Genomic DNA, 27,407 nt, shown 5'->3' with positions numbered 1-27,407 from the left:
CCACTAGTAGCACTGAGGATTAACTATGAAAAAGGTGACAGTTCACTACCACTGCCTTCATCCCCCCCTGAGAAGCACCTGAGAGCTTGAAGTGGCCACTATGGAGGTGGCTGAGCTGTCTCTCAGCCCTTGGCTGATCTCCCACCTAAATTATTGAAAGTAGATATTCCAGAGCAGAGGGAGGGAATGTTCTGGGTAGTGTGCTATTGAAACTGAAGGCCATACACTTTCTGTTTCCATGTATGCCTCTTTTGCCTACTGGTCCTCTTGAGGTCCAGGAGTCATGGACTCATATTGTCTCACTTTGACTAATGAGACACCAGAAACCTAGGGGTACAGAACCAACACAGGGAGTGTATCTTTTGTGTGTATTTGTGTGTGCATGTGTATTATCTAAAATGTGGTCTCACAAAATCCAGGATGGCCTGGAACTCACAGTGTAGCCAAGGATGTCCTTGAACTTCTGACCCTTCTAATTCTATCTCCTGAGTATAAAATATGGTATGTGCCACTGGACACTGCTCAAGATACTAGCTTTTTCCTCTATCTCCGATCTAGATAGATGGCTACCTGCCAGACAGACAGAAGTTTGTCTTCCCAAAGCAGGCTAGAGTAAGGTCAATGTTAAAATATCTCAGGCCTAGGAAGCTGGATCAATGGATAGGTTTTTTTGCAATGTAAGTTCGATGAAGTCAAATGTCTGGAACCAATGGAAAAGTCAGGTGCATAGCAACTGTTCATAATCCTATGGGGAAATGAAAGATGGAGACAGAGAAATCCCAAAGGCTGATGGGCAAGGTAACTTAGTATACACATTGAAAGAATAACAAAGAAACAACTTACCTCAAGGTGGAAGGTGCAGACCCCCACCCAATGTGGTCTTAAGAATTTCATATGCATGACATGGCATGTGTGTGCTATATTCACACACACATAGTATCTCAGAATGGGATTCACTAAATATGTGTCTCATGTTGAGTGAGCTTTCTGCTTCCTCTTAGTGGAAGGATTCTCTTGAGATCCCTGGTATCTTCGTGCTCATTTCTGGGCCCAGTTGTTGAAAGTGGTGACCCACAACCCTAGGAAAAATACATTAAAACACTGACAACCAAAAGCCTCATCAGAAACAGATTTCATGTGTAAGGAAATGGCATTCTGTTCCTCCCATGCCTTGTATGCTTTAAGTCACAAAATATTGAATTCAAGCTTTACACATAAGAGGTGGTTCAACAGTTAATAGCACATGCTTCTTGTGGTGGTTTGAATGAACATATTCTCTGTAGTCTCTGGAATGTCAATGCTTAGTCTCTGTGAAGGTCGGGCCCTGGAGGAATAATGTCACTGAATGTGGGCTTTGGGAGTATAAAAAGCTCACTCTTCTGAGTGAATTCACTCTGTATCCTCTTTGTGGTTCTGTATATGAGCCCTCAGTTTTCAGCTTCTGTCTCAGCTGTGATGTTGACATACTGTGCCCTTCACCATGGACTCTAACCTTCAGGAACCATATAAAATCTTCCCTCTATAAGTTACCTTGGTCATGCTGTTTTACCAGAGTAGTGGGAAATAACATAGACACTCTCCACAAGAGGGCTGGCACTGGCTCACCCATATCCAGTAGTACACAGATGCCTGGAAATCCAGTTGCAGGGGACTCAAGCCACCATTCTAGCCTCTATAGACACCTGTGTTCATGTGTGCACATACACAAATATTTGTTTTTAAGTTCCAGTTTCAGGCTGGAGAAATGGCTGAGCAGATGAGACTGGGTGCTCTTTGAGATTCTATTCCCATTGCTTACATGGTGGCTCACAAGTTTTTGTAACTCCAGATTCAGGAAATTTGATGGTCTCTTCTTGTCTTCAGGGTCACAAGCATGAACATGATGCACAAGCAGAAATATATGCAGGCTAAACACCTGTGCATTTAAGAGAAAGCAAAACAAAATAAAAATACTTTTCCTTTTTTAATGCCAGTTTCATAGATGAAAACAAAGAAAAGAAAAATATGAACTATTCAGAGGCATTTGATTTTTTGTATGTCCTGTTTTACTTTTTGAGAGCACGATGTCCTGGATCCACAAGCCTTTGCCTGTGGGCCCAAAGCAGGCAGGTGTGTACCATCTTGCTCTGCAAAGTATTTATTTGTTTGTATGTTTGTTTGTTTTTAAGTTTCTTTCCTTTGATGATTGTATTGTTCTCTGACTCCAGCTCATGAAGTTTGAAAAAGATTTTCATGGCTTTCATGCCCCAAGCAGAAACCAGGGTAAGTCTGGTCATGCTGCAATAACAAGTTAAATGCCCCACATATCTAATGTAAAGGCTTATTTCATTTATTTGTGTACAATGTTTTACCTTTTACTTAAGAAACAGTTTTTCCCCACTTTGGAATAAAGAGGTACCTAGGTGGTCAGGAGTGCTTGCTGCTCCTAGAAGACCAGAGTTCTGTTCCAAACCCTATGCAGTGGCTCACAGTCAATCATAAACCAGCTTATGGAGAATCCAGCAGCCTCTTCTTGCCCATGGACTGGTATGTCCTACAAATACATACAGGTGGAAAACTAATGCACATGAAATAAAAAGAATTTTTTTACCTAATGTATCTTCTCATTATTAATATCCAGAGTAGAAAAATAAACGATTAGTTACTTAAGCTTCTAGGGAGGTTATTTAAGAAGAGTGAAACCCATCAGAGATTGGGCTATTGGAATCTGAAGGGACAATTTAATCCTTTAAGTGTCTGTCTGTGTGTATATTATTATTAGGGGGCACATATGAAAAAATACACAAGTGGAGGTCAGGAGAATACTCCAAGAAGTCAGATCGCTTCTCTATGGCAGTCCTGTGGGTCAATCCTAAAAATATTAATTTAACTAGTCTAAGAACTGTATATAACTGGAATCAAGTAACATCTCTGCTTCATTGATGGGCTTATTTCACTGTATACAAAGTTGATAAGTTTCATCCATAGTATAATGTTTCAGAATTTTCTTAATAATTTTACTTCCTGGAAGAAAATAAGTTCATTAATTATACAGGAATCGTGGTAGACTAGATAATAGTAAGATTAGAGTACACATTTTTCCTCAGAATTTCTTTCACATTTGGGAGTTGGATAACATACCATTGTATGACAGGCTAGCCCATATTTTGTTTAACCAGCATTTATTTTATTTATTTCATTTCATTTTCCCATTCCTGTCTTTTGTAGAAGCCAGTGTTGTACATGACATCCTGATTGTCCTGATTTATCCTCTCCAGCTCTGGGATTAAAGTTGTGGGTGTGTGCTACTTCACCAAATTACTTCTCTGTGTTTCTGTTTGCTTGTTTTGTGTGTTTTCCTGTCTCTTCTGAGTTCATTATGTGTCATGTATTACAACATTTTTTACTTTGTCTAAAATAAGTGTTCTGAGATGCTGTGATGTTCGAGGTATTCACATTTTCACACAACCCAAAGTTGTCCTTTCTGCGTCTTGTCTTGCTCTAAGCCTTTCAGCCTAAATAGGAGCTAAGCAGAAATGTTCAGAAATGTTTCAGAAATGTTCCTCCCAACACTGTGCCCTTGAGTATATTTTGTGACATCTGGAGCTGGCTTCCATCCTCCAGGCCAATGCCAGTGAGACATGAATCAGACATTGCAGTCTCTCTTTAGAATTACAACAAGGCCCTGGCTGATGAGCCATTATTCACTTCAACTGTCTATGGCCACAGCCACCCAGTATGCAGCAGATTCTACTCCTGTAGTGTCTAAATGGTTTGTCCTCATGATCTGCAGGCTAGGACCTGAGCTGCAATTTCTGTCCTGTATTTAGAATGAGGAATTAAGCCAGAAATAGTGTAGCATAGGTAGCAGGATCTCTTGAGTTTGAGGCCAACCTGATCTACAGAGCCAATTCTAGGACATTAAGGACTTCACAGTGGCCCAGAAATTTCATGGCCGATGGCTCTCTCTCCCTCTGAACCATGGTGTATTTTTTCCTCATCCTGCATCTCTTAGCCTGCCTATCAGAACCTAAAGACCCCACTCTTTTCTGCCCAGCCATTGGCTGTTAGTATCTTTATTGATCAGTCCAAATCCAATTGAGAAACAGGAACTTATTTGATCACAAGCAGATTCATGAACAAAGCATCAGAACCAATCCCTACTGGGAGGAGAGATGTGCATGGCTTGAACCAATCCCCCATTTCCCCAGCATGTGTTTCCAAGGTCTAAACTGCATTGCCCATGGTCATATCTGAGGCAGAGCCATTAGGAAGGTAAGCAGGTAATGATCTGAGCCTACTCCAGTAACATCGCACTTCTGTTAAACAGGGAACTTCAGCAAGGTACAAGAACAAAGATTGTGTGGGAAACTGTGAGAGGGTAGCTATCTAGAAGCAAAGAAAGACATATTCAGAAGCCAGATCACCAGTGCCTAACATTGGGCTTCAGACTCCAGAACTAGACGTTAGAGATCACTTGGGTAAACAACTCAGTCTCTAGTGTATGCCATATAGCCAAGGCAGACCAATAAAAGCTACTCCAGGCCCACTGTGCTAGGTCTGAAATGCTTGAAACTACACCTACTTCAGTGTTCAGGATTTTTAAATATTTACATACACAATCAGACATCTTGGCCATGAAGAAAAATTAAAACATATGATTCTTCTGTGTTTTGTACACATGCATTTGTCAAGGAAAGAGTCTAAAACATCATCTCCTAAGATGGTTCTTCAAGAAAAATTTCTTGCTCCACAATTCTGGTGATCTGATTTCTATGCCACGGACCCTCTCAGTGGAAGAAGATATCCAAGTCCTGCAAGTTATCCTCTGACCTCCAAACTTGTGCCCATACACTCATGCAACCAGAATGACCAATGATAGATAGATGATAGATAGATAGATAGATAGATAGATAGATAGATAGATAGATAATTGATAGACAAATGATAGACCTGACAAAAGCAACTTAAGCAAGCCTTTGTTTAGCACACACTCCTTGTTCCAGAGGGATACAAGCCTGCCTGGCAAGGACGGTATGGTGACAGGGACATGAATGGGAATGGTCACATTGTTTCTGCAGTCAAGAAGTAGAGAGATACATGATGATGCTCTGCTTCCTTTCTACTTTTGATTTAGTCCAGGTCCACAGCCCAATGTTTGGTGCTGCATATATCCAGGGTGTTTGCTCCATTCTCAGCTGAAGCTCTGAGGAAATGTCCTCATATGCATGTCTAGTAGCGTGTTCCCTAGGTAATTCTAAATTTAGTTAAGGTGACCATAAAGACTGAGATCACATAAGACCATGGACATTATCCACTGATGGCATCATTCTGGTACTATAAGAAATTTTAATTTGAGATATATTGGATTTTGAATACTTAGATTAGCGGTGATCATCCCTTGCTGTGATGGCTGTCATGCACTCAACAACTGCTTAATAATGTAACAAATATCATTGTCTGTTCTGGAAAAGTCCTGAAAAGTCCTTTTCCATCTGTGTACTACCTGACATAGGAAGGCATCCTCTTAGGCCTGGTTCCACAGAGCAACTCCTTCTGGACTCAACCAATATTCAGGAGCTTCCTGTTACATGATTCTTCTAGGCCCACCTACTTTGAAATCTTTTAATTAATTAGTTTCCCAATTCTACACAGCTATATTTGTTGGTATGAACTTTTTCTTGCTTGCTTGATAGATAGATAGATAGATAGATAGATAGATAGATAGATAGATAGATAGATACATACATACATACATACATACATAGATACATAGATACATAGATAGATATATAGATAGATACATAGATAGATACATAGATAGATAGAATTGAGATACTGCTTTTGGAAAATTGCCTAGATTATCAATAAAAAATCAAAGAAAATCAGACATAAAACTACAACACACACTGCACTGTTTAGCAATTTGTTCATAGTTGGTTCCCTGAATGTTCTCTATAATTCTCTAAGTAAACCTAAACACATCTGAATACACTGAGGAAAAGAGACTCCAGAATTACCCATGTCTCTAGAGATTCTATCTAGGATATCAACTCTTTTCATGATTATAATGAGGACCAGATTTCTCAGGAAACTTTTGAGCTTTAGTAATTGTTGTGATGGTTGTGACAGGTTAAAATGGATTCCAGCTCAGCATGGAAGTAAGAGCTCTGAAACACAAGCAAAGACCTGGGGGTCTGTTCTTAAAGCACAGGGTTTTGCACCTAGGGACACTTTTCAGATAGCAGGGCTACTTGTTTTCCATTGTAGTGAGTTTTATTCTTTCCAATATTATGCTAATGCAAGAAATGGTTTTAACACCTTACAGATTCAAATATGTAAATACATTAAACACAGCTTGATTAACACTGCATCTAACTTAAGTTAAGCAAAGAAATGAAAGTCTGTCCCTCAGAGGCATTTGACTAAATATGAGTCCAAAGCTGAATTCTCTACTTCATGTTCCTGTGTCCTCCATCCTCTGTCTGTCTGTTGAGTGAGTTCAAATCTGTTAGTATCTGGAGGCTTTCTTGCTTATCTCTCCCTGTGTCTCTACCTTCTGTCTGTGTGTATTTGTCTATCTCTATACTCTGTATGTATCTGTCTGTTGTCTATTTGTATCTCCCTGACTGGCCTTAAGAAAGAGATTTACAGTATTTATGGAATATCAAGGAAACATTCACATGGGGAAGGAATGGATAGTGTTCATAAATCTTTAAAAAAGTTTTTAAAAAGGTTTGGTAACTGACTCTAAGGGATAAAGACAACAAATATTTACAAACATCATGTTTATCAATAGATACCAATAATGATATATTCACTTTGGAATGCTGCTTTCAGCTTCTGTATTTCATGCTCTTAGCAAATACTACTCATGCAGTTTCTGGGTGGGCATGAATAAATTAGAATTGTAGATATGCATCAAATTTGGCTGTAAAAGTTGATAACAAGAGAAATCCAAGGAAAATAATGTTTGTTTTTACACTGTTCTTTAAAATGTGTGTTAAACCATCAAGTTGAGTACACATTAGGATCAAAGTTTAAATCCTAAGTTTCTTCAGCTTGCAATAACTCTCTGGATGTGAGATCCTGGACAATTCCCCATCTTTAAGAATGTTAGATCTTTTGTATAATACACTGCCACACTTATGATTTTGCCAATGCATAGGAAAGCACCATAAAATCAAACAGCATGGAATTCTGCTGCCTGTATTATTTGCAAGATGTTTGTGAAAAAATAAATAAAAGTGGAAATTAAAAAGTGCCATCTTATAAATGTGTGAAGGTGATTCTAATAAATTATCTGAATACTGAAAGAGATGGAGTTCCAGTTGATCTTGTCTTGTCCACTGGTTTACAACAACTGAGTTGTTGACAAAAGTAGTTGTATAAAAATACCCAAATAATTCAGACCTTTGACAACTGAAGGTGTTGTTTTTTGTTTGTTGGTTTTTTTGTTTTGTTTTGGTTTGGTTTGTTTTTTGAGACAGGATTTCTCTGTGTAGTCCTGACTGTCCTGGAACTCACTCTGTAGATCAGGCTGGCTTTGAACTCAGAATTCTGCCTGCCTCTGCCTCCCAAGTCCTGGGATTTAAGGCATGTGCCACCACTGCCTGGCAGGTGTTGTTTTTTTTTTTTTACAAACTGACAGCAAGTCCTCATTGCTGAGGACAGGACTGACACAATTCATTGTGTATGAAGAGGTCAAGCTGGTGCCTTCAAGAACATTGTCTCTTGGGTTCCAGTGTCCTTGTTATGGGAAGGAGCTTTGCAAGCTACACAAAGTGATGTTGTGGACCACTCTGTCAACTTTGGAACCCACACTGCCAAAAGCCTTTGGGGCTAAACTGTTAGAGCCTACACTGCCCCAAGCTGCTCAGGTTGGTGGCTTGAGGTTCAGCAAGAGAGAGAGTGAGGATGGACTTGAGGAATGGAGACCAGACAAAGTGTGATTCAATCCCGTTTATTCTTCAGTCTCTCTTCTTCTCTCCAAGTCCCAAGTCTTGATTTCCTAGTCCCTAGTTCTTAGTCCCTAGTGCCTCTAAGTTCCAAGTTCTTTCTCCAAGTACCAAGTGCCTAATATCTAATTCCAAGCTCTTCTTCCAAGTGCCAAGACTCAAGTGCCCAATTCCTACTCCAAGTTGTACTCTCTGAAGTGTCTGATTCTCTGTTACTCCAAATTGTTCTGAACTCTCCTGTCTGCCTCTGGCCTTTTATATGTCTCACTTCTAAGCCACATCTCTAAGTCACGCCTTTTATCATGCCCTTAGGTCTTGTCTCTAAATCTAATCTCTATGTCACACCCTTAAGTCACACACCTTTAAGTCTCACACACCCAAGGGAAAATCCTGGGTATCTAAAGCAAGATGTTATCAGAGTGTGCTCAGCTGTTTCAGGCTAATGTAATTAAGTCTCTTATCAGGGTATATGGCTCAAGATGGCTGCAAGGATGATAGCTGTCTTCTGTCGGCTCCCCACAAAGTGAAATATATGTTCAGAATCAACCACAAAGTCTTTGGTCTACAATCTGCACCTGCAAAATATGCTAGGTTGATTATGTCATGAAAATATTGGAAATAACCATTCAATATCTGATTTGACTAAAATACAAAAGGCACACTTGTCAAATGAGATTATTTGTATGCACAAGTGTATACATAAGTACAATGGAAGCTTTTTGTGGACACACCAATGTTATAAATAATTGCAAGGAGATTTCTACAGACTTTAAAGCATAGGGCTTACATTGGAGCAATCTCCTAGCTATCATTAAATTTATGTCTATTTAACCTTTGACCTGCCACGTGGCTAGCTAGCTATTTCCCTCTCTGCTTCTGTTCCCATCTATCTGTTCTCTTCTTTGTCTCCCAGTAAATCTCCTGCATCTGCTTTCTCCTCCCTGCATCACTTTTTCTAACCAGAAATTTCACCTTCCAATTCTTGTGTCAGGTTTTGTCTTACATGCAATCAGGTGGCAGATGTCACCAGAATATCAGTAGATTGCCTATAGGTATAGAGGCTGCCTGACTTCAAGTATCTGAGCAGGCTTGAAAAGACAAGAATTTATGAATGTAAGGCTGTTGGGGAAATATTGAAATGACAATACCAAGATCCTGCTAGCATTTAGTTCTCTGCCCATATAGCAGTCAACATTTGAACATACACAGACACACCTGCATACAGTATGAAGAAAAGGTACCTCAACCCATGTGCAGTGTCCATGAAGGCCAGAAGAAAAAATTGGAGCCCACAATTTGGAATGTCACTTTGATGCAGCTTCCTCTGTCGTCCAATGAAGAGGAATATACCTGCCCCAGTGTTCTGAATGATGAGATTATATCAGAAGCACTTATATAGTTTATGTCTATAGAGTCAAGCAATGTAATCACATTTTGTATATGTGAACAAAATAATTTATATTCTAGAAATCATCTTTTGATTGTCTATCCTCTTAAACTACGACAACACTAACATCCTAAAAACTAAAAGTATCCAGAAAAATCTATTTTAGTTGTAGAGGGTAAAAGGACCTTGTGGTCACAGATAAGCTCTAGGAATATAATACCACAGTGGTTTCTCTTCAATAAAAGAGAAGTACACTCTTTACTGACCACAAGTGAGGGAATGGCAGTAGGAAGTAGCTTGGTGATATGTGGTATATAGTGCCAGGTCACACTTGAAACTCCCAGACTATTAAGCTTATCACAGACTCTTCTTCCCTAGGGAACTGTTTCTTAGTCAATACAAGCTAGCCTTAGGAAAGATGTGACATGTAAATAATAGCCTCGGGTTCACTAAAATATAGGTTTGATCCAGCTCTAGGTCTTTAGTTTTACAACCCAACTTAATGAAAGAGTCACAGGTAATTTGCAATAGACTTTTGGAGTTGTCACATTTTAATCTTTACTGTGCTCAGAGGATTCAGATAATTGTCCCCAAGAAATTTTTTCCATAATTATACTGTACTTAAATATTCCTAAAATAAACCACTCTTGGGTGAGAATCTACAAGTTTCACCCAACACTAGGTACTGAGTGTGCAGGGTAATCATTGTTTATCTCCTGGTTTTCATAGCTCAGAAATCCCTGAATTTACACAAGCTTGGGACTTAAAATCACCCCAATCTGCAAACTTTAATATTTCACCTTCTGAAAATTCTACCCTTGCAATGAAACTCTATACAAAACCTGCCTACCACTCAGTTCTCTTCTGATTCTCACCTGAGCAGAGGCAGCCTCCCTTCAGTGTTTTTCAGTAAATATCTTGTGTGTGATTTGTTGTTACATAAAGCTCTGTGGTATATCTTGATTTCTAACTGCCGGGGGACCTTTTATTTCAGAGCTGTCAACACTTGTACTGGGACACTTTATCCGGAGGACTGCAAGAATTTCATTGGGAATAACCCACCAGGCACCTAACACCAGTGCTGAAATACATACAGAGTGGTAGTGAACTAGATTTCCTTTTTGTCTTTGGGATTGTTACTAACTCAGACCTAGTTTTTGCAGAGACCCCCACACTTATATCACCTAACCAGTAACCATCAAACACAGTCTTTCATTCTCAACAATAAACTGAGAGTTAAACACAGTCATTTTCCCCTTTGAAACTGTAGTGTTTGATGCCTTTAATTATAACGACCCATCAAGAACATACATTATCCCCACCCAGGAAAATGTTTCACAGAAAACTGAAGAAAAACAGACAAGAAATCTGAGCCTAGAACTTATGGGACCCACAATGTAAAGCCTGCATATCAAATATTAATGATGATGTTCATTGTGCACATCATGTTAGTAAATGTAGATTTTAAATACAGGACCACAGTCAATTTGGACAAGACTTTGGGGGGAAATGTGAGTCTATGCAACTACTAATGTGGTTTGCTGTTGGGAGCCGACTTCTGCATACCTATGAAGATGTGCTATCTTGTAGTGATACTCTATAGACAAGTAGATGGTTTCTTTATCCTTTATGATGACCCTATGAGGATTCCTAAGTTTATAGTAATTATTAAGCTTTTTTAGTAACACTATTAAGTTCTGATAGTCAAAACTGCAGTGAGAACTCTTCCAGACTTCAGTGTCACTTCTGAGGCAGTAACCAGTCATTATACTGCTCATTGTTTATAAAACTTATAAACAAATGTCATAAAAAGGGAATTAACAATTTATTATAGGTGCTAGGACAGAAGAGAAAGATGTTGACTGGGTTTATTTATACAAAACTTGACTAATAACTTACTTATGGTCTTAACACTTTAGGAACCTGTGGAGCTTTGACAGGTGACCAATGTTTACCCAGTTAATTGTTCCTAATCGATATCCTAATGGACCACTTGCACTGTAGTAAACTCCTTATTAGATCTCTTTGAGTTCAAGATCAATCTGGTTTACATAGATTCAAAACAGCAAAAAAAAAAAAAAAAAAAAAAAAAAAAAAAAAAAAAAAAAAACACAGGGAAACTCTGTCTCTAAATAAATAAACAAATAAATAAATAAGCCAGGTTATGTCATATACCTCAATCTCAGATTTGAGGCAGAAGAGGGAAGTCGTGCTAGAAGTTCCTTTGTAAGCAAGACTGGCCTTGAATTTACAAACATCCCCTCCTCTCTAATTCTGTACTGATTTATAGGTGTGCATCACTATGCATGGTTTATTCTTCTCAGGGCCTCATTTCCTCCTGTACATTTTTCTTCTTACTTTTTTTTTTTTTTCGTTTTTTGAGACAGGGTTTCTCTTTGTAGCTCTGGCTGTCCTGGAACTCACTCTGTAGACCAGGCTAAACTTGAAGTCAGAAATCTGCCTGCCTCTGCCTCCCAAGTGCAGGGATTAAAGATGTGAGCCACCACAGCCTGGCCCTCTCTTACATTCTTAATCTTTTAGGGTGCTATGTGTTTCTTAACCCAGGGGATGCTAAACACCCAAGATAGGAGTCCCCAATCTCATAAGGGGAACCTGAAAAGCACATCCAATCTCAGTCCTGAGAAAACACTCAAGAGTCTTATCTACCCTACAGGAGAATTCTATCATGTGCCAGGTAGCCCACAGATGAAAATAGATTTCTCAGTTTCAGAACTTTTTGTAGCTGCCTGCAACTAAGGGTACCGGGTTCTCTTGAGACAAACCCTGGGAATGAATGGGAATGGAGGGCAAGAGAAATGTGGGGCCAAGACAAAGTGTTCTGATCAAGGCCCAGAGTTTAATAATTTGCTTTCACATATAAAGGGGAAGCCCCACCCCCAGAGTCTCTTCTCAGTTCAGCCCAGGGGCTGGGTAAGGAGATAGCAGTCCAGAAGGTGTCAAGGCTAGCTCAGCAGGCAGTCCATTCTTCTTAGCTAGGTAGCAGACTGCAGGGCACCAAGACTGGCAAGGTAATGTCTCCTTCTAGGTCCTACTGTTGTTTGGTCTATTGTGGTAAAGGACTTGCAGGCCTGCTCAGGCCTGGGGAAGGGCACAACTTTTCAGGACCAGACAGTGACACTTGTTACTTTATTGAGCAGTTGTGTCAGGAGCCATAATGGAACAAGGTAATAACTAATAGAGGATGTTCCTGAGATGGCCTGCTTTGGATTATAATATACTATGTGTCTGATTCGCTCCCATTGGCAAGGCAAAGGAGAATTCATTTTAGGAAAGATTTCTCTTACTAATATGCCTTTCTTTTTATTATAACATAAACATATATAACAATTCGAGATATAGCTCACCCCTTTTGAGCAGATCTCTGTAAGATTTCCCATCTGGTAGTGATGCTATATAGATAAATAGATGTTTTCTTAAGTCTTAATGATCATCCTATAAGAATTGCTAAAAGTATATGAGTGATTTTTAAGCTTTTTTATAGTGGAACTGCTCTTAGGTCTTTTTCTGATAGTCAAATCTGCATTGAGCACTCTGTCAGCCTCCCAAGTATTACCAGTTAATTGCTCTTAGATAGTACCCAGACTTTCTCCTACTCAGAACACATTACAAGAGGTTGTAAAACAATTAACCAAAGTTTATGAAAAGGGAACTAACAATTTATTATAGGTGCTAGGACAGAAGGTAAAATATTGACTGGGTTTATGTATATAAATTTTCACCAATGACTTAGTTATGGTTTTTAATTTCCAGTGAACCTGTGGAGCTGTGATAGGTGATGGATGTTTAGCCAGATAATTACTCCTAATGGATATTTGTATAAAAATTCTCTGTTGTAAACTTCTACTTCTATTTCTGATTCGATGGTTTGTGAACTTGTGATGAACTTTGTAACATTTGATCATCTACTCTGAAAGATGTGTAAGTACTGAAGACAAATAGATGAGAGAAGAATTTTTTTCTTTTCCTCATCTAGAGAAGATATTCCCTTTCCTCTGCTTTGGATCTTTTTACATTTCTTCCTAAATAGCTTTCATAGAAAATGTTTTTCAATTTGGTAATAAACGCTTAAATCACATTTCAATGTGTTCCTTTTTCTTCATCCAACTTCAGACAAGCAGGCAACAAGTTAGAGTCACACAGTTCCTGCTGATGTAGAACAAAGCCATATTACTTAATACTCCCTTGTTTGGGTACAGTTGTTATTTCCCTAAACCAGCAGCCTTTTACCCTCTGATAGATCAAGAAAGTTTTTTATGATTTTTAAAGAAGTTATCATCAGCATTTCAGTACAGTTAGAAAAGTAAAATTTCTGGAAACTCTGAGACATTAAAGCCACACCAGAGTCCTACTCTGTGCCTCCATTGCTACAGTCTCTGGACCAATAACCATTCTCTCAACTACAAAGTGTTCATTTCTCTCCTCTTTGTTTTCCTTGGCTTTTTGCTATTTGTAGGTCATTCAAACTCAGCCAATTCTATAGTAATACAAACTGTTGAGGACCACACTGCCCCTCACCTGGGGGCCACTATGTTGTGGACCGCACTGCCCCACCCTTGGAAGCCAAATGCTCTGGTCCTAGGGATCAGACAACAAGGTCTATCAAGAGAGAGAGTGGGGAAGGGGAAGAGGCATGAAGAATAGAGACAAACCAGAGTGTATGACCAAGTCTCTTTACTCTTTTATTGTCTCTCTCATTGCAAGGAAGTCCTGGGTATTTATAAGCACAAGCAGGGGAACACAGCTGAAGAACTTTACCACTGGGAGCACTAAACAACAAAACAAGATATATGGGATAAACAAGATATTTATCAGAGTGTGCTCAGCTGTTGTAGGCTGTTGAAAACAAGTCTGTTGTCAGGGTATATGGCTCAAGATGTTTGCAAAGATGATAGCTGCTTTCTCCTAAAAGTCGGCTGCCAACAGTCTATATCAATTAAACATGTGAAATTGGAATCACCAGAGATTCTCCAGCTGGTTGCAATTTTAAAATGTTTGAGGGATATTCCAGACACACAACTTTAACTTGCATGGTGTGTGAGCTTCAACACTCCTGATACAGCAATTGACAGAAAGTGCCTATGATCATTTGCTAGCCAGGGCCTCTACTGCTTCTACTAGTAGTTAGATTCTACTAACGATGAGGTCCTGTTTCAACAAATTCCAATACTGAGAACAATGTAAGTTTATCACCGAGCAGTTTCTCACTAGTGGAACAATCTCCTTATTTTTCTAATCAAGAAAAATATGTAGTGATATGGATTTGTTCATTGTAACCTTTGATTTTTTTCCTTAGATAATTTTCAGAGCCTTCCTGAATTTAGTTAAAATATTCTGAGGTAATGCATCAGCTTGGAGTAAACATTTTTCACATCTTTTTAAAAAGGTAATTTCAAATGTATTTCCAGGATTTATAAACTGTGCATGAGCATGTATGTCATCTACTGCACCAAAGATATTCCTTTAAAGATTTACAGATCATGGTATTTGTATGAATAGACTTGCACGAGAATTTAAGATGGAGATAATACCTGAATAATGAGTTTTTGTGTTTTTGTTCAGAGTGTATGTTCTCATATGTGTAAAATGTTAGCATGGAACTCAATGCACAGAGTCTGAATGGTTATCCCTGAAAACTATTAAGCCATGTTTTCATTTATTTTTTGGTAAACTTTTATCTCATACTCACTTGAAGTCAAGAGAGAAAGCAGACTTATTGCTGAGGGTCTGAGAGTCTCTACATGTTTTCTGCTTCAATCTTTTTAACTAAACCTAGTACTACTACAGCAGTAAGCCTGAAATATTGCACAGAATCTTCCCTACTTTAGTTAACACCAATCATTATCTCTAATTCAGTATTTCTAACTTTTGTAATGCTCACCACTGACACACAAGTTTAATTATTCGTATGTGGGCAGACGAACCTGGAGTTGAATGAATGATTTTTCAGTTCTAAGACCATTAGAAATATGTGTTTGAAGAGGCTCTTAAGCATCACCCATGAAAGAGACATTCCGATTCCAAAGAGGTTGTTACTAACCTGTTGATAATCACTACTACAATGCTTACATTACAGGTTTGCAGAAAATATTCATGTCTTCAGCATATGTTTTATGAAAGACATTTGTTGGGAAGATGCAACATATATTCATCTAAGGAACCCAAGTGCGAACTGAAAACAACCAAGTCAGCCTCGTTGAATCATTCAGATTTATTTACAGGAAAAATGGAATTGTTTAGCACAAAAGATTTATAGTATTTATCCTGAAACATAAAACCAGCATTTGATAAGAATCATGAATATTGGATACTTGAAATGCACTTCACATCTGTAGGTATAAAATAGAATAAAGAACATATAGTCTCTGTCACTCACTTTGTAAAACACTATTTGAAGTACGACTTGTCGGAGTTTGTTCATTTGAATAAAATAAACAGAATGCTGCCGGTTTTATTACATATTTTGAGGGCTATTGTACACACCTTAATTATTTTCCCTTTGGAATGCAGTATTTCTCTATCCATGAAAGTCTTATACAACTCTATATTCTTCTGGATTCCACACTTGCCTTCATCTTGTAATATTTGAGGTTGAACAAGGAAAAGTTTAATGAAAACTATCCTACATTGTCACATTTTCAGAGTTTCAAGCATAAATAGTTGACATTATCTAAGAGTTGAACATAGCATGAAGGATTTCACAAGTTTTTCATAACTGTACTAATTCTCTAGTGTGGAGACACAAAAATTGCAAAAAATACACAATGGATAAAACATATGCCACATTTTTCCCAACAGAAAAACTTCCCCCTCTAAAAAATTTTAGATGTTTCCTCTGACCTGAAATGAAGTCAAAGATATTTCCATATGCATTACATGTTAATATTCTCACCGGTATGAATTCTCTTTTATGTTCTAATAGATATGCCAAAAGTAAAAGATTTACGATTTAAAGACATTTGAAAGTTTTCCCTCCTTTAAGAATTCTCTAATAAATTTTAAGATATTTCTTGGTAGAGGGTTACCTCATTTACTTCATTCATAAAGTTTCTTTAATGTATGATATCTCTGATAATTTCACAGATTGACATTGTGGGTAATGCATTTGTCACACAATATTTGTAAGGTTTATCTCATGTATGAATTCTCTGATGCCTTCCCACATTAACTATATGGGTATATAATTTGTCACATTCATGGCATTTGTAATTTTCTCTTCGGTATGGATTCTCTGATGAATTCTCCAACAGCTTTTGTAAGTAAAACATTTGCCACATTCACTACATTTGTGAGGTTACTCTCCCGTGTGAATTTTCTGATAAATTCTCAGTTTTCCGTTTTCAGTAAAGCATTTGTCACACTCACTACACTTATCAGGTTTCTCTCCACTATGAATTCTCATATAAACTCTCAGACTGAATTTGTCAGTAAAGCATTTGTCACATTCACTACATCTGTAAGGTTTCTTTCCTGTATGAATTCTCTGATGAATACTAAGATGGGATTGTCCGGTAAAGCATTTGTCACATTCACTACATTTGTAAGGTTTGTTTCCCTTATGAATAATCTGATGCTGTCTTAGATGGCTTTTTTGAGTAAAGCACTTGTCATATTCACAGTATTTTAAGGTTTCTCTCTTATATGAAGTCTCTGATGACTTTTCAGATGTCCACTGTAATTAAAGCATTTGTCATACTCTCTACATTTTTAATGTTTCTCTCCTGTATGAATTCTCTGATGAATTTTCAGTTTGCCTTTTTGAGTAAAGCATTTGTCACACTCTCTACATTTGTAAGGTTTCTCTCCAGTATGAATTCTCTGATGAATTTCCAGACTGCCTTTTTCAGTAAAGCATTTGTCACATTCTCTACACTTATAAGGTTTCTCTCCAGTATGAATTCGCTGATGACTATTAAGATTGGACTTTTGGGCAAAGGATTGGTCACATTTAGAGCATTTGTAAGGTTTCTCTCCTGTATGAATTCTCTGATGAATTTTCAGTTTGCCTTTTTGAATAAACGATTTGTCACATTCACTACATTTGTAAGGTTTCTCTCCTGTATGAATTCTCTGATGAATTTTCAGACTGCCTTTTTCAGTAAAGCATTTGTCACATTCACTACACTTATAAGGTTTCTCTCCAGTATGAATTCGCTGATGAATACTAAGACTGGATTTTAGGGCAAAGGATTTGTCACATTCACAGCATTTGTAAGGTTTCTTTCCTTTATGAACAATCTGATGCTGTCTTAGATGGCTTTTTTGAGTAAAGCGTTTGTCACATTCACTACATTTGTAAGGTTTTTCTCCTGTATGAATTCTCTGATGAATTCTCAGACTGCCTTTTTCAGTAAAGCATTTGTCACATTCACTACACTTATAAGGTTTCTCTCCAGTATGAATTCGCTGATGACTATTAAGATTGGACTTTTGGGCAAAGCATTTGTCACATTCACAGCATTTGTAAGGTTTCTCTCCTGTATGAATTCTCTGATGAATTTTCAGTTTGCATTTTTGAATAAACGATTTGTCACATTCACTACATTTGTAAGGTTTCTCTCCTGTATGAATTCTCTGATGAATTTTCAGACTGCCTTTTTCAGTAAAGCATTTGTCACATTCACTACACTTATAAGGTTTCTCTCCAGTATGAATTCGCTGATGAATACTAAGACTGGATTTTAGGGCAAAGGATGTGTCACATTTACAGCATTTGTAAGGTTTCTTTCCTTCATAAATAATCTGATGCTGTCTTAGATGGCTTTTTTGAGTAAAGCATTTGTCACACTCACTACATTTGTAAGGTTTCTCTCCTGTATGAATTCTCTGATGAATTTTCAGACTGCCTTTTTGAGTAAAGCATTTGTCACATTCACTACACTTATAAGGTTTCTCTCCAGTATGAATTCGCTGATGAATACTAAGACTGGATTTTAGGGCAAAGGATTTGTCACATTCACAGCATTTGTAAGGTTTCTTTCCTTTATGAACAATCTGATGCTGTCTTAGATGGCTTTTTTGACTAAAGCGTTTGTCACATTCACTACATTTGTAAGGTTTTTCTCCTGTATGAATTCTCTGATGAATTCTCAGACTGCATTTATGAGTAAAGCATTTGTCACACTCACTATATTTATAAGGTTTCTCTCCATTATGAATTCGCTGATGAATACTAAGACTGGATTTTCGGGCAAACCATTTGTCACACTTACTACACTTATAAGATTTCTGTCTTGTATGAATTCTCTGATGCTGTCTTAGATGGCTTTTTTGAGTAAAGCATTTGTCACAGTCACTACATTTTTGAGGTTTCTTTCCTGAATAAATGCTCTGCTGACTTTGAAGATTGTCTCTCTGGATAAAGCATTTGTCAAGTTCACTACATTTGTGAGAATTCCCTCCACTATTGTTTTGTTTATAGAGAAAAACCTTAGCAGATTCTGTATTTCTATTGGGTTCATTCTTTCCTATGTGGATTCCTTGATTGAAACTAATGACTGAACACACATTTAAACCATTTGCACATTCTTTATACTTGAAAACTTCTTCAGTGTTCTCAGTTTTAGGTATTTTTAGGTTTGAGAATTGAGGAGATGCATCTCTAGGGTTAGTTTTATGAGATGTACTTTGGGTAGATTCATGAATCATATCGCCAAGGTCATTGCATTTAGAAGACTTTTCTTGGATATTCACAGGCTCATGAACAATATACAGTGTGTCTTGATCCAAGACCTTCCCATACATTCCACATATGCAATGATTTTCTGAATAAAAGTACAATTAGGGATATCAGGCATTAACTACATGATTATGAAGTGATTTAATAACCAGTGTTTGCTGAAGTTTTAGAGTCTCATGGACTCGTGCTCTCAAGAGGTTTTTTTTTTTTTTTTTTTATCATTACATGGATCCTTAGAAGGACCTCAAACCTGACCTATAACAAATTATAGGAAATGATAATTGTCTTCTAAAACTTATTTTAAATTGTACCTCCTATCCACCTCAAAAATATTAATCCATAATTGTTCCTGCTTAAAGGAAATACTGGGGAAATGAGTGGATCAGAGACTAAAGGACAGTCCATTCAGACACTGCCCCACCTGGGGATCCATTCCACATGCAGACAAGAAACAAAGACAGGATTGCTATACCATTAAGTGCTTACTGACAGGAGCCTGATATTGCAGTCTCCTGTGAGGCTCTGCCAGCATCTGAACAACATAAATGGATGCTTGCAGCCAACAGTTGAACTTACCATGGGTCCCAGATAGGGGAGTTAGGGGAAGGACTGAAGTAGCTGAGTGAATTTGCAACCCCATAGGAAGAACAATAATATCAATCAACCAGATCCCCCTGGACTCCCAAAAACAAAATCATCAAGGATTTTTAGTAAACATGGAGGGACTCATGCCCCGACTATATATGTAGCACAGGAATGCCATATCTGACATCAATGAGAGTGGGGGGTACTTGGTCCCTTGAAGGCTTGGTGACCCAGCATAGGGGAATCCTAGTGCAGTGAGTGGGCATTGTGGAGTGGGTAGGGGAGTGCTCTCATAAAAGTAGGGGGAGAAAGCAGGAGAGAAGTGGTTTACAGAGAAGAAACATGGAAGGAAGAAAACATTAGAAATGTAAATAATGTAACAAATAAGAAAAAGAAGATTGTACTTTGCAGAAGCTAGGACAAATAATTGATTGATCTGTAATGAAATTTGAAAAAGTAGATCTCTAAACAATGTATCACTAATATTATGGTTACAATTTGATTCAGAGTAACAGTGTGTAGCTATGGTCAGTTATATATTTATGATGCAACTGACATTGACATGAAAACCAGTAAAGAGTTTTTATTTTAGCATCCTAAGTGAAAAAATAAATAATCATGTCCCAAAACTAAACCAATTGTCAAAAGGTAAATAAAAAATTTCTCTATAAGAACAGCTCTATATACACTTGAAACCTTTTGTAGTTTTTATACTCATAAATGAGGGAACATTTTAAAGAATTTCTAAGATTAAAATAATCAAACTATTTTATGTATAGAAATATAATTCCTTGTTCTGAATATTTAATTTTTTTGAACTTTAAAGACTTGAATCAAGCTAGATTAGTGGTAAGGAGAGAGCTCAGAGAATATTGCACTGATTACTCTTCCAAAGAAAGCAGAGTAATGTAAAAAAAAAAAAAAAAAAAAAAAAAAAAAAAACCACAATGAAACATTATGATTTCAACCAGAAAAATCATGATTTTCCCTCTTTTGGGGGTCTGTAGACACTTCAGAGAGTTTGCATGAACACAAAATGGGAACATTCAGTGAAAGAATCAGGGTGTCAAGAAGAAGTGAATTCTTACCCACAAACAATAGATTGTTGTAATTCTCCAACATCACATCCATGTACAATGCCCTCTGAGCAAAATCGAGACATTCCCATTCCTCCAGTGAGAAGTCCACAGCCACATCCTTAAAGGTTAATGGACCCTGGAAAAGAAAACTAGTTATTTGTTACTGGAGCAAAATCTTTCCTTTGTTAAAAAGGAATTAATTAAGATATACTTTGTGATACAAATGATTGAAGAAAATATTGAAGCATGAATGTTTTCAAAAAGTTCTATGGAGACGCATCTGAAGTTATTAACTGCTGCTCTTCCACAGACAATCTATACAATGACTTACTTGAATGCTCACATTTAGAAAGGCTCTCACATTCATAAGTTTTCTTTGTTTACTAAGACCTTAGCAGTAAATGAAAGATTGGCCACCATCACTACATTTGAAAATTTTGCGTACAATTTGATTTGTAAAATATCTTTTACATAAAATCTTTTACATTTTTGCATGATATTGAAAGGTATAGAGAATTTATAAAAGACATACAAGTTTTTATGACCCCTTGACCTGAGCCCAAAATGTAGGCCAGCTGGTTGGAGCTCTAGATTCTAAGAACTGGCTAACCATAAAGTAGATATTTAAGCAAGATTAAATTCCCGAAAAAAAGCATGTATGGGATGTTCCCCACATGACTGACTCAATAATGTGCTGAGACTTTCCACTATTTTTATGATGTTCTTCCTTGGTTTCCACCTCACCCTGCTGGTTTGTGGTTTTTTCCTTTAAATACCCTTCTCCCCCTGGCCTCTGGGTCGACATTCCTCTGCCCCTGCGCGGGTTACCAGTCTCGGCCTCAGTTGACTGATCCTGAAATAAAGCCTCTTGCTGTTTGCATCAAGTTAAGTGTCTTGTGAGTTACTGGGTGGCCATCACATCCCAAGACTTGAGTGAGGGTCTCCCCTTTTGGGGGTCTTTCAATATAATTATTTCAAACACAGTAATCATTTACAGAATATAATATATACATTTGAAGTCTAGATGCAACAACACAAGTTTATGAAATATGGGTTGATATCAAATAAAATCCCAGTGCTACATCATAAATTGTCAAACTATGATTTCAAGAGACATGCTTTCAAATTTTACAATGCACAGCTTGCTGAAATATGGACACTTGCTTATTCCTGTGTACAGCTGCATCTCATTTGTCTGTATTACAACAGATCTATTTAACAATCTGTGGACTAAGTAGAATGTTACATCCTTTCTACATCAAACTGGTAGAATATGAAATGCAGAATTAATGAATGAACTAAATGTCAGAGTTTTTTCTTAAACAGAATAAACTGTGGCCATCAAGGCATATATTCAACATTCCATATGATGCAGAAAATCAAATGCTTTGCGAATTTATTTTATGAGAATATATTCAAAACTATAAAGTAGAAAAACCAGTATTTTAGAACATTAAAATATTTAATATTTTATATAAGTTGGCATAATCAATACATATAATAACAATTTTATAAATTCCATATGGTCTTTCATTAAAGAGTGACTAGATATGTATGTCTGAACAAGTGGCATAAGTGACAATGCATTCCAATGAAGTAGAATCATTTTCTTTAATCAAATTTTGTTTTCAAATTGAAGGAGAATTATACTAATTCTTCATGAGTATTTAATAATTATTCTTCATAATAGTAACTATTTAAAATTTCAACCTTCTAATTTTAACCTTATTTAATTTTCTTCAGTATTTGACCACTTATGTATCAGAATTATAGCTTGCATAGAAGTATGATCTATAATTCTTCCTTTGTTTATAAAAACTATAATATACTGTTTTTCTACTGTCTCTATTACAAATGAGCCTCAAAAATGTAAACCTGGGCATGAAAAAATGACTAAGGGGTAAAGGTACTTGCTGCTTTTCCATAGAAATGTAATTTCATTCTTTCTAAACATATTGACTACTATGTCTGACATCAGTCAGCAGGAATTTGTGCTGCACTCAGGGTTTTAGGAGCATAATACAGCATTAAGTGTACATAAAATATTCAGATGAACATTTATATACTTAAAATTGTATTGTAATGAAAAATAGAGTCATTGCTACAACCCTTCAGTTATGTAATGAATACTTTCGATATAGAAGAATAACATAGGTTCTATCAAGTCTTCTTCTTCTAAAGAAACAAAAACAAAAATTTAGGAAACATATTAATTTATGTTTGAAAATTGAGGGTTTATACATAGCACTAAGGCAATGCCCTGTAGAAAATGTCTCACTAATGTATTTCATTTGGTGAAATGAGAAGGTGAAGACCACAGGACATACACCACTTCTAAAGATTGAAATCAAAAAGAAAGAAATACAGACATTTCTATACTGAAAATTTACCACAGGAGCAGTATCTGTCATGAAACAAACAGATTCCAGGTTTCAACACTTCAATAATTACTGTGTGACATAAAATGTCAAAGAGTTGTCAGAATACTGAAATCTGCATCAGACCTCAATCACATCATTGGCAAAAGAAGGACAATTCCCATCCATCATCTGTGCCTCTAGAGAGCTAATACATGTACTATTAGGATTCAACACATTGGGTCCCTTACAATTTTACACTTCTACAAATTCTACTCTTCCACATATTGCTTAGTGATGCGAATTTCAACATATTTCCATATCCACATTCACAAACTTGTGTCTGGAAATCAGACCATCTATGAAATACAATTGATGTGACACAAGAGACCTTACTTCCACAGTAATATAAAAGGACAAAACTTTAACTAATATCGAAAACACCCATCAATATATTCTTGAGAATCATTTTTAATAGATGCTGTTGGAGACCACCTGGTCTGCAGTCCATGGGCATTTTATGTCCTCACAGTATAAAATCCAGTAAAAATATGAAGATGTTATACACATGAAAAAACAAAACATTAAATTTTCATTATCACAGAGGAAAATGAAGATCATAGAAAAGAAGCTCTTAGATAACATTTCACATATAATTAATCTTTTGAATAGATTGAATAAAAAACAGGATTTTTAAGAAATGTGGACAGGACACTTACCTGCGGAGTGTTTACCAAAGAAGCACTCATTCTTTTTGTTGTTCTTCTCCTAGGTGCTGTGTGAGGAACAAAGATTAGAATTCTTGAAATTTCACATCAAGGATTAAACAATTCAAAGATGAAAGAAATATGACTCTATTATAAATAGTGCTAAATCACATTAAAAAATTATTAAAAGCAAAATGATACCAAGTATCTTGTCAACATTTCTACAGCTGTGACAGCTTGTGATCATTTGTGTCCTGATATGAGTATAACCTGAGGACTATTTCTAACCTCAGAAATTACCAGGCACAAACATAGAACACATGTTATCCTGCTGTAGAACACTAATACTCAGGGTAATTATTGAAAACTCACCTTTCTGCAACTAGAGTCAAAGACAAACAGCTAGTGCATGCCTAAACTGATTTCTAGAATTGAATGGAGTTTCATTATTAATCACACTAGAATAAAATATCTGAGTCTTTGATGAAAGTCTAGATCATTCTATGCGGAAGATAAAGTATATGTCTTTTCCATTTGCGTCCTGTTGTCTTGGAATACAAAGGTTCTATCTCATACATATGTTCTAGTTCTACATGAAAGTAAGAATGATTGGCATGGGTCTCCTGGCATAAATACCCACACATACACATACATACACATACATACATATGTTTACACATAAATAAAAACATAAGAACTCATTCTGACTGTTGAGATATTATTACTATGAAAAGTGCTCATGACCATGGTATCAGCAAATATGCAGTACTTTTTAAGTATTTCATTCATCTTAAATTTCTCTCATGTCAAATATTTTTCTTGGTATTTAACAGGTACATAGTTTCTTTCTACAACCCTGCATCACAAGTTTAGATTGACACTTAGAAAGAGCAGATGGATGGACTGCTGTGGAAAATCATATAAAATTAATGAGAATTGATGAGGAAAATGATAATTTCCTAAAAACAATTCAGCAAGTCCACTTTCAATGTCATGACATTAAGCCAAACAATAAGGAAGGGCTGACACCAAGGCACTCAGTGTTTCTTCAAACATTGTAGAGGACTAAAGAGATGCACCACTAAATTCTCAAATGTACAAAGAGAAAAGTAACAGTCCATATGCACCAGCATACATTGAAAGAAGCTTCTCACTAATGGATAGAGAAAGTGAACTCAACTTGATTTCATGCCAGAGACGCAAGACTATTTCAAGAGTCACAAGCCAGACAAGACAAGGCTCAAAATTTGATCAGTGAGAGAAGGCTCACAACCATGTCAATAGACTTATAAAATGCCTGAGACAAAATATCACAGAGGATCACTAGAAAAGCTCTGTATATTGTGAGAACAGAAGGAACATCCCTTACTCTAATGAAGATAATAGTCAAGATCTTAAACCTATCATTACAAAAATTAAAGGCAGCTGTCATCACTCAATTGTTTTTAGAAGAGAGACAAGGATGTGCAAAGCATTCAAACTAAATCATCACAGTGCAGCAGTACTTACATAGAGCTCTGATGGTAATGTCTACATAAGAATCAGTTAGAGCAGTATTCCAGTGAGTACAATGTGTCTGATATACAGCCAGGAAAATAGTAACGCTGTGACCTTCAGGACAGCACTTAAGGCTGTGGGACGGAACTCTTAAAACATGAGGTGAAGAATATATAAATTAGTATAAGAACTATTCTTTAGAGGATTTCTCAACAATGCAAAACATAAAGGTACAATATGAATTATATGAGTGGCTCCATGGACCTGGAAGAACAGAAGCAGCTGCACTACTGAGACAGTAAAGGGAAAAAACAGTTAAATAAAAACAAGGTTCATGGTGCAAGTAATAAAGGATCACCAGGAAGTGAGGAAGTGATGATCTCAGGACAAAATCCCACTCAGTTAAGCTTTCTGTTTCTGTTTAAAAGGAAAGGGAGGTTTCTGAGTTCAAGAACAGCCCAGGAAAAAATAAGTTCTACGTGAGGAAAAGGTTACATCCAGGTATAGTGTGAAAGGACTTTAACCCCAGCATTCACTAGACAGAGCCATACACACCTATGAGTTCAATATCTATGGACAGAGAAATTTCCTACAGCCAAACTTAGTGAAGGACTTGAAAAATAGGTACCTAATATATCACTTAAACATAGCCTCTATGACCTGGGCAGTGGTGGCGCATGCCTTTAATCCCAGCACTTGGGAGGTAGAGACAGGCAGATTTCTGAGATCAAGGCCAGCCTGCTCTACAGAGTGAGTTCCAGGATAGCCAGGACTACACAGAAAAAGGCTGCTTTCAGTCTTTGTAAAAGAAACAGTTTTCAATGGGCAACAGTTATTTCAGAGACACAAGACTAATGAAATATTGAGATAAACTCACTGGTGACTCTACTGTCTATAATGGAAAATCCATATCACCACACTTACTATTATTCTCAGTGTAAAATTCCAGAAACATTATTGAAATAATATCAGGCAAGACCAAGTTCATGTTCTCTTTCGACTGACAGGGGAGAACCACCCCACCCCTTGTCCAATCACTGTAACACACCTAGATCCTTTGTGACAGTCTCCTTGGCCTGGCCTTACCATCCAGGGCTCTCACCATTGATTTAAGGGTGATCAGATATGGCTGAAAAGAGGGAGACCTGATTATGGGAAAACATTTGTCACAAAATACCTAGAACTTTTCAAGAATCAAAAATGAAAGATGACTACACATGACAAAGGACATACATGATTGAAACAGAACATTGAATAGAAGAGGTCTCTTTTTCTCTGAGAATTTCAGTTTAATCTATAAGATATGAGACTCCTTCATACAGGTCACACACATTCAGAGTCCTTTTCCTAGGAACCCTAAAGGGGAGCAAAAAAAGACTGCAAGACAACTATTTTGACAAACATAATAAAGATAGCTGAAATCTAACAACAGCTGTCTGTAGCAAGGGCTGGCCAGGACCTAGTCAGGTATCAAAGAAACTCAGGACAAGTGGATGACTGGGGGCCTATTAACATGTCAATCTGGACATTGTTGCCTAGATACTTTTTTTACTCCTAGTTCCTCTCTTAGCCAGCCCCTCTACCTTCCCTTCTCTTCATCCATCCCCATCCCCCTCCTTCCACAGGCTGGTTATGTTTTGACCCAGCTAGATACCTCTGATTGATTTCTCCCTCAAACTGTAAAGTCCAAAATTAACCCATAAGCACCACCTGCCCCCAAAACAGGTACCTTCCTGAAAGTACTGCTGCCAGTTGAAAGTCTTAGGAAAACATGAACATTCATTATAAACTAAAATGCCTTATCTGATTGTCTTTAGAAACCCTTGTAGCATGTGTCCAAAGTCCATCTCTTGATCAAGATGTAATATTGAATAAAGCTTGCCCACATGGTGGAAGTAGTCTTTCTCTGGTGACATTCCCGGTTTACAGAAGCCACAATATTTCGTCTCCTCAGCCGGACATTTCAGAAGTCCTGACTTCACTTTTCATTGAGCCCTAAGGTGTTACACTAACAACTAATCCTAAGAAGACACTGTACAGCCCAAACGAAAGGACCTCGGGATCCATAAAGAACTGCAGATGCACCCCAAATCACTCACGAGAAACAGGGCTTGATGTAATAGCAAGAAGCTCTCTACAGAGGCATACAAATTCATTCTCA

The 27,407-nt window shown here is 37.2% G+C and overlaps 1 protein-coding gene across 4 annotated transcripts; it reads right to left on the bottom strand.

Annotated features, from left to right (window-relative positions):
* Positions 1-16,636: 16,636 nt before the first annotated feature.
* LOC117709067 (uncharacterized) lies at positions 16,637-23,791 on the bottom strand. 4 transcript variants are annotated; one of them, XM_076933492.1, is made up of 8 exons: positions 23,762-23,791; positions 20,695-20,821; positions 18,551-19,106; positions 18,344-18,469; positions 18,092-18,262; positions 17,588-18,010; positions 17,289-17,506; positions 17,206-17,207 (listed from the first exon to the last, which is right to left on the bottom strand). In XM_076933492.1, coding segments are annotated over exons 1-8 (1,653 nt in total). The 4 variants fall into 4 exon arrangements, with proteins under 4 accessions (XP_076789606.1, XP_076789605.1, XP_076789608.1 ...); XM_076933493.1 differs by lacking the exon at positions 18,344-18,469 and adding an exon at positions 16,836-16,848 and having other exon boundaries at positions 17,099-18,017; positions 18,102-18,241; positions 18,728-19,106; XM_076933491.1 differs by adding an exon at positions 16,637-16,887 and having other exon boundaries at positions 17,055-18,010; positions 18,092-19,106.
* Positions 23,792-27,407: the final 3,616 nt, after the last annotated feature.

Source organism: Arvicanthis niloticus, chromosome 5, assembly GCF_011762505.2.
Source record: "Arvicanthis niloticus isolate mArvNil1 chromosome 5, mArvNil1.pat.X, whole genome shotgun sequence".
In the NCBI taxonomy this organism is placed as follows: Eukaryota; Metazoa; Chordata; class Mammalia; order Rodentia; family Muridae; genus Arvicanthis; species Arvicanthis niloticus.
Note: the sequence above shows the minus strand (reverse complement) of the source record. Positions and strands in the feature narration are given on the sequence as shown.

What these genes read in the sequence shown, in the direction of transcription:
- LOC117709067 (XM_076933490.1), bottom strand. Translation starts at nt 23,791, where the DNA reads ATGAGTGCTTCTTTGGTAAACACTCCGCAG. An exon ending in CAACAATCTATTGTTTGTGG is followed by an intron (nt 19,107 to 20,694) that starts GTAAGAATTCAC and finishes ACTTTTATTCAG; the next exon opens with AAAATCATTGCATATGTGGA. An exon ending in AATTCATACAGGAGAGAAAC is followed by an intron (nt 16,888 to 17,054) that starts ATTAAAAATGTA and finishes AGGGAAACAAAC; the next exon opens with CTTACAAATGTAGTGAATGT.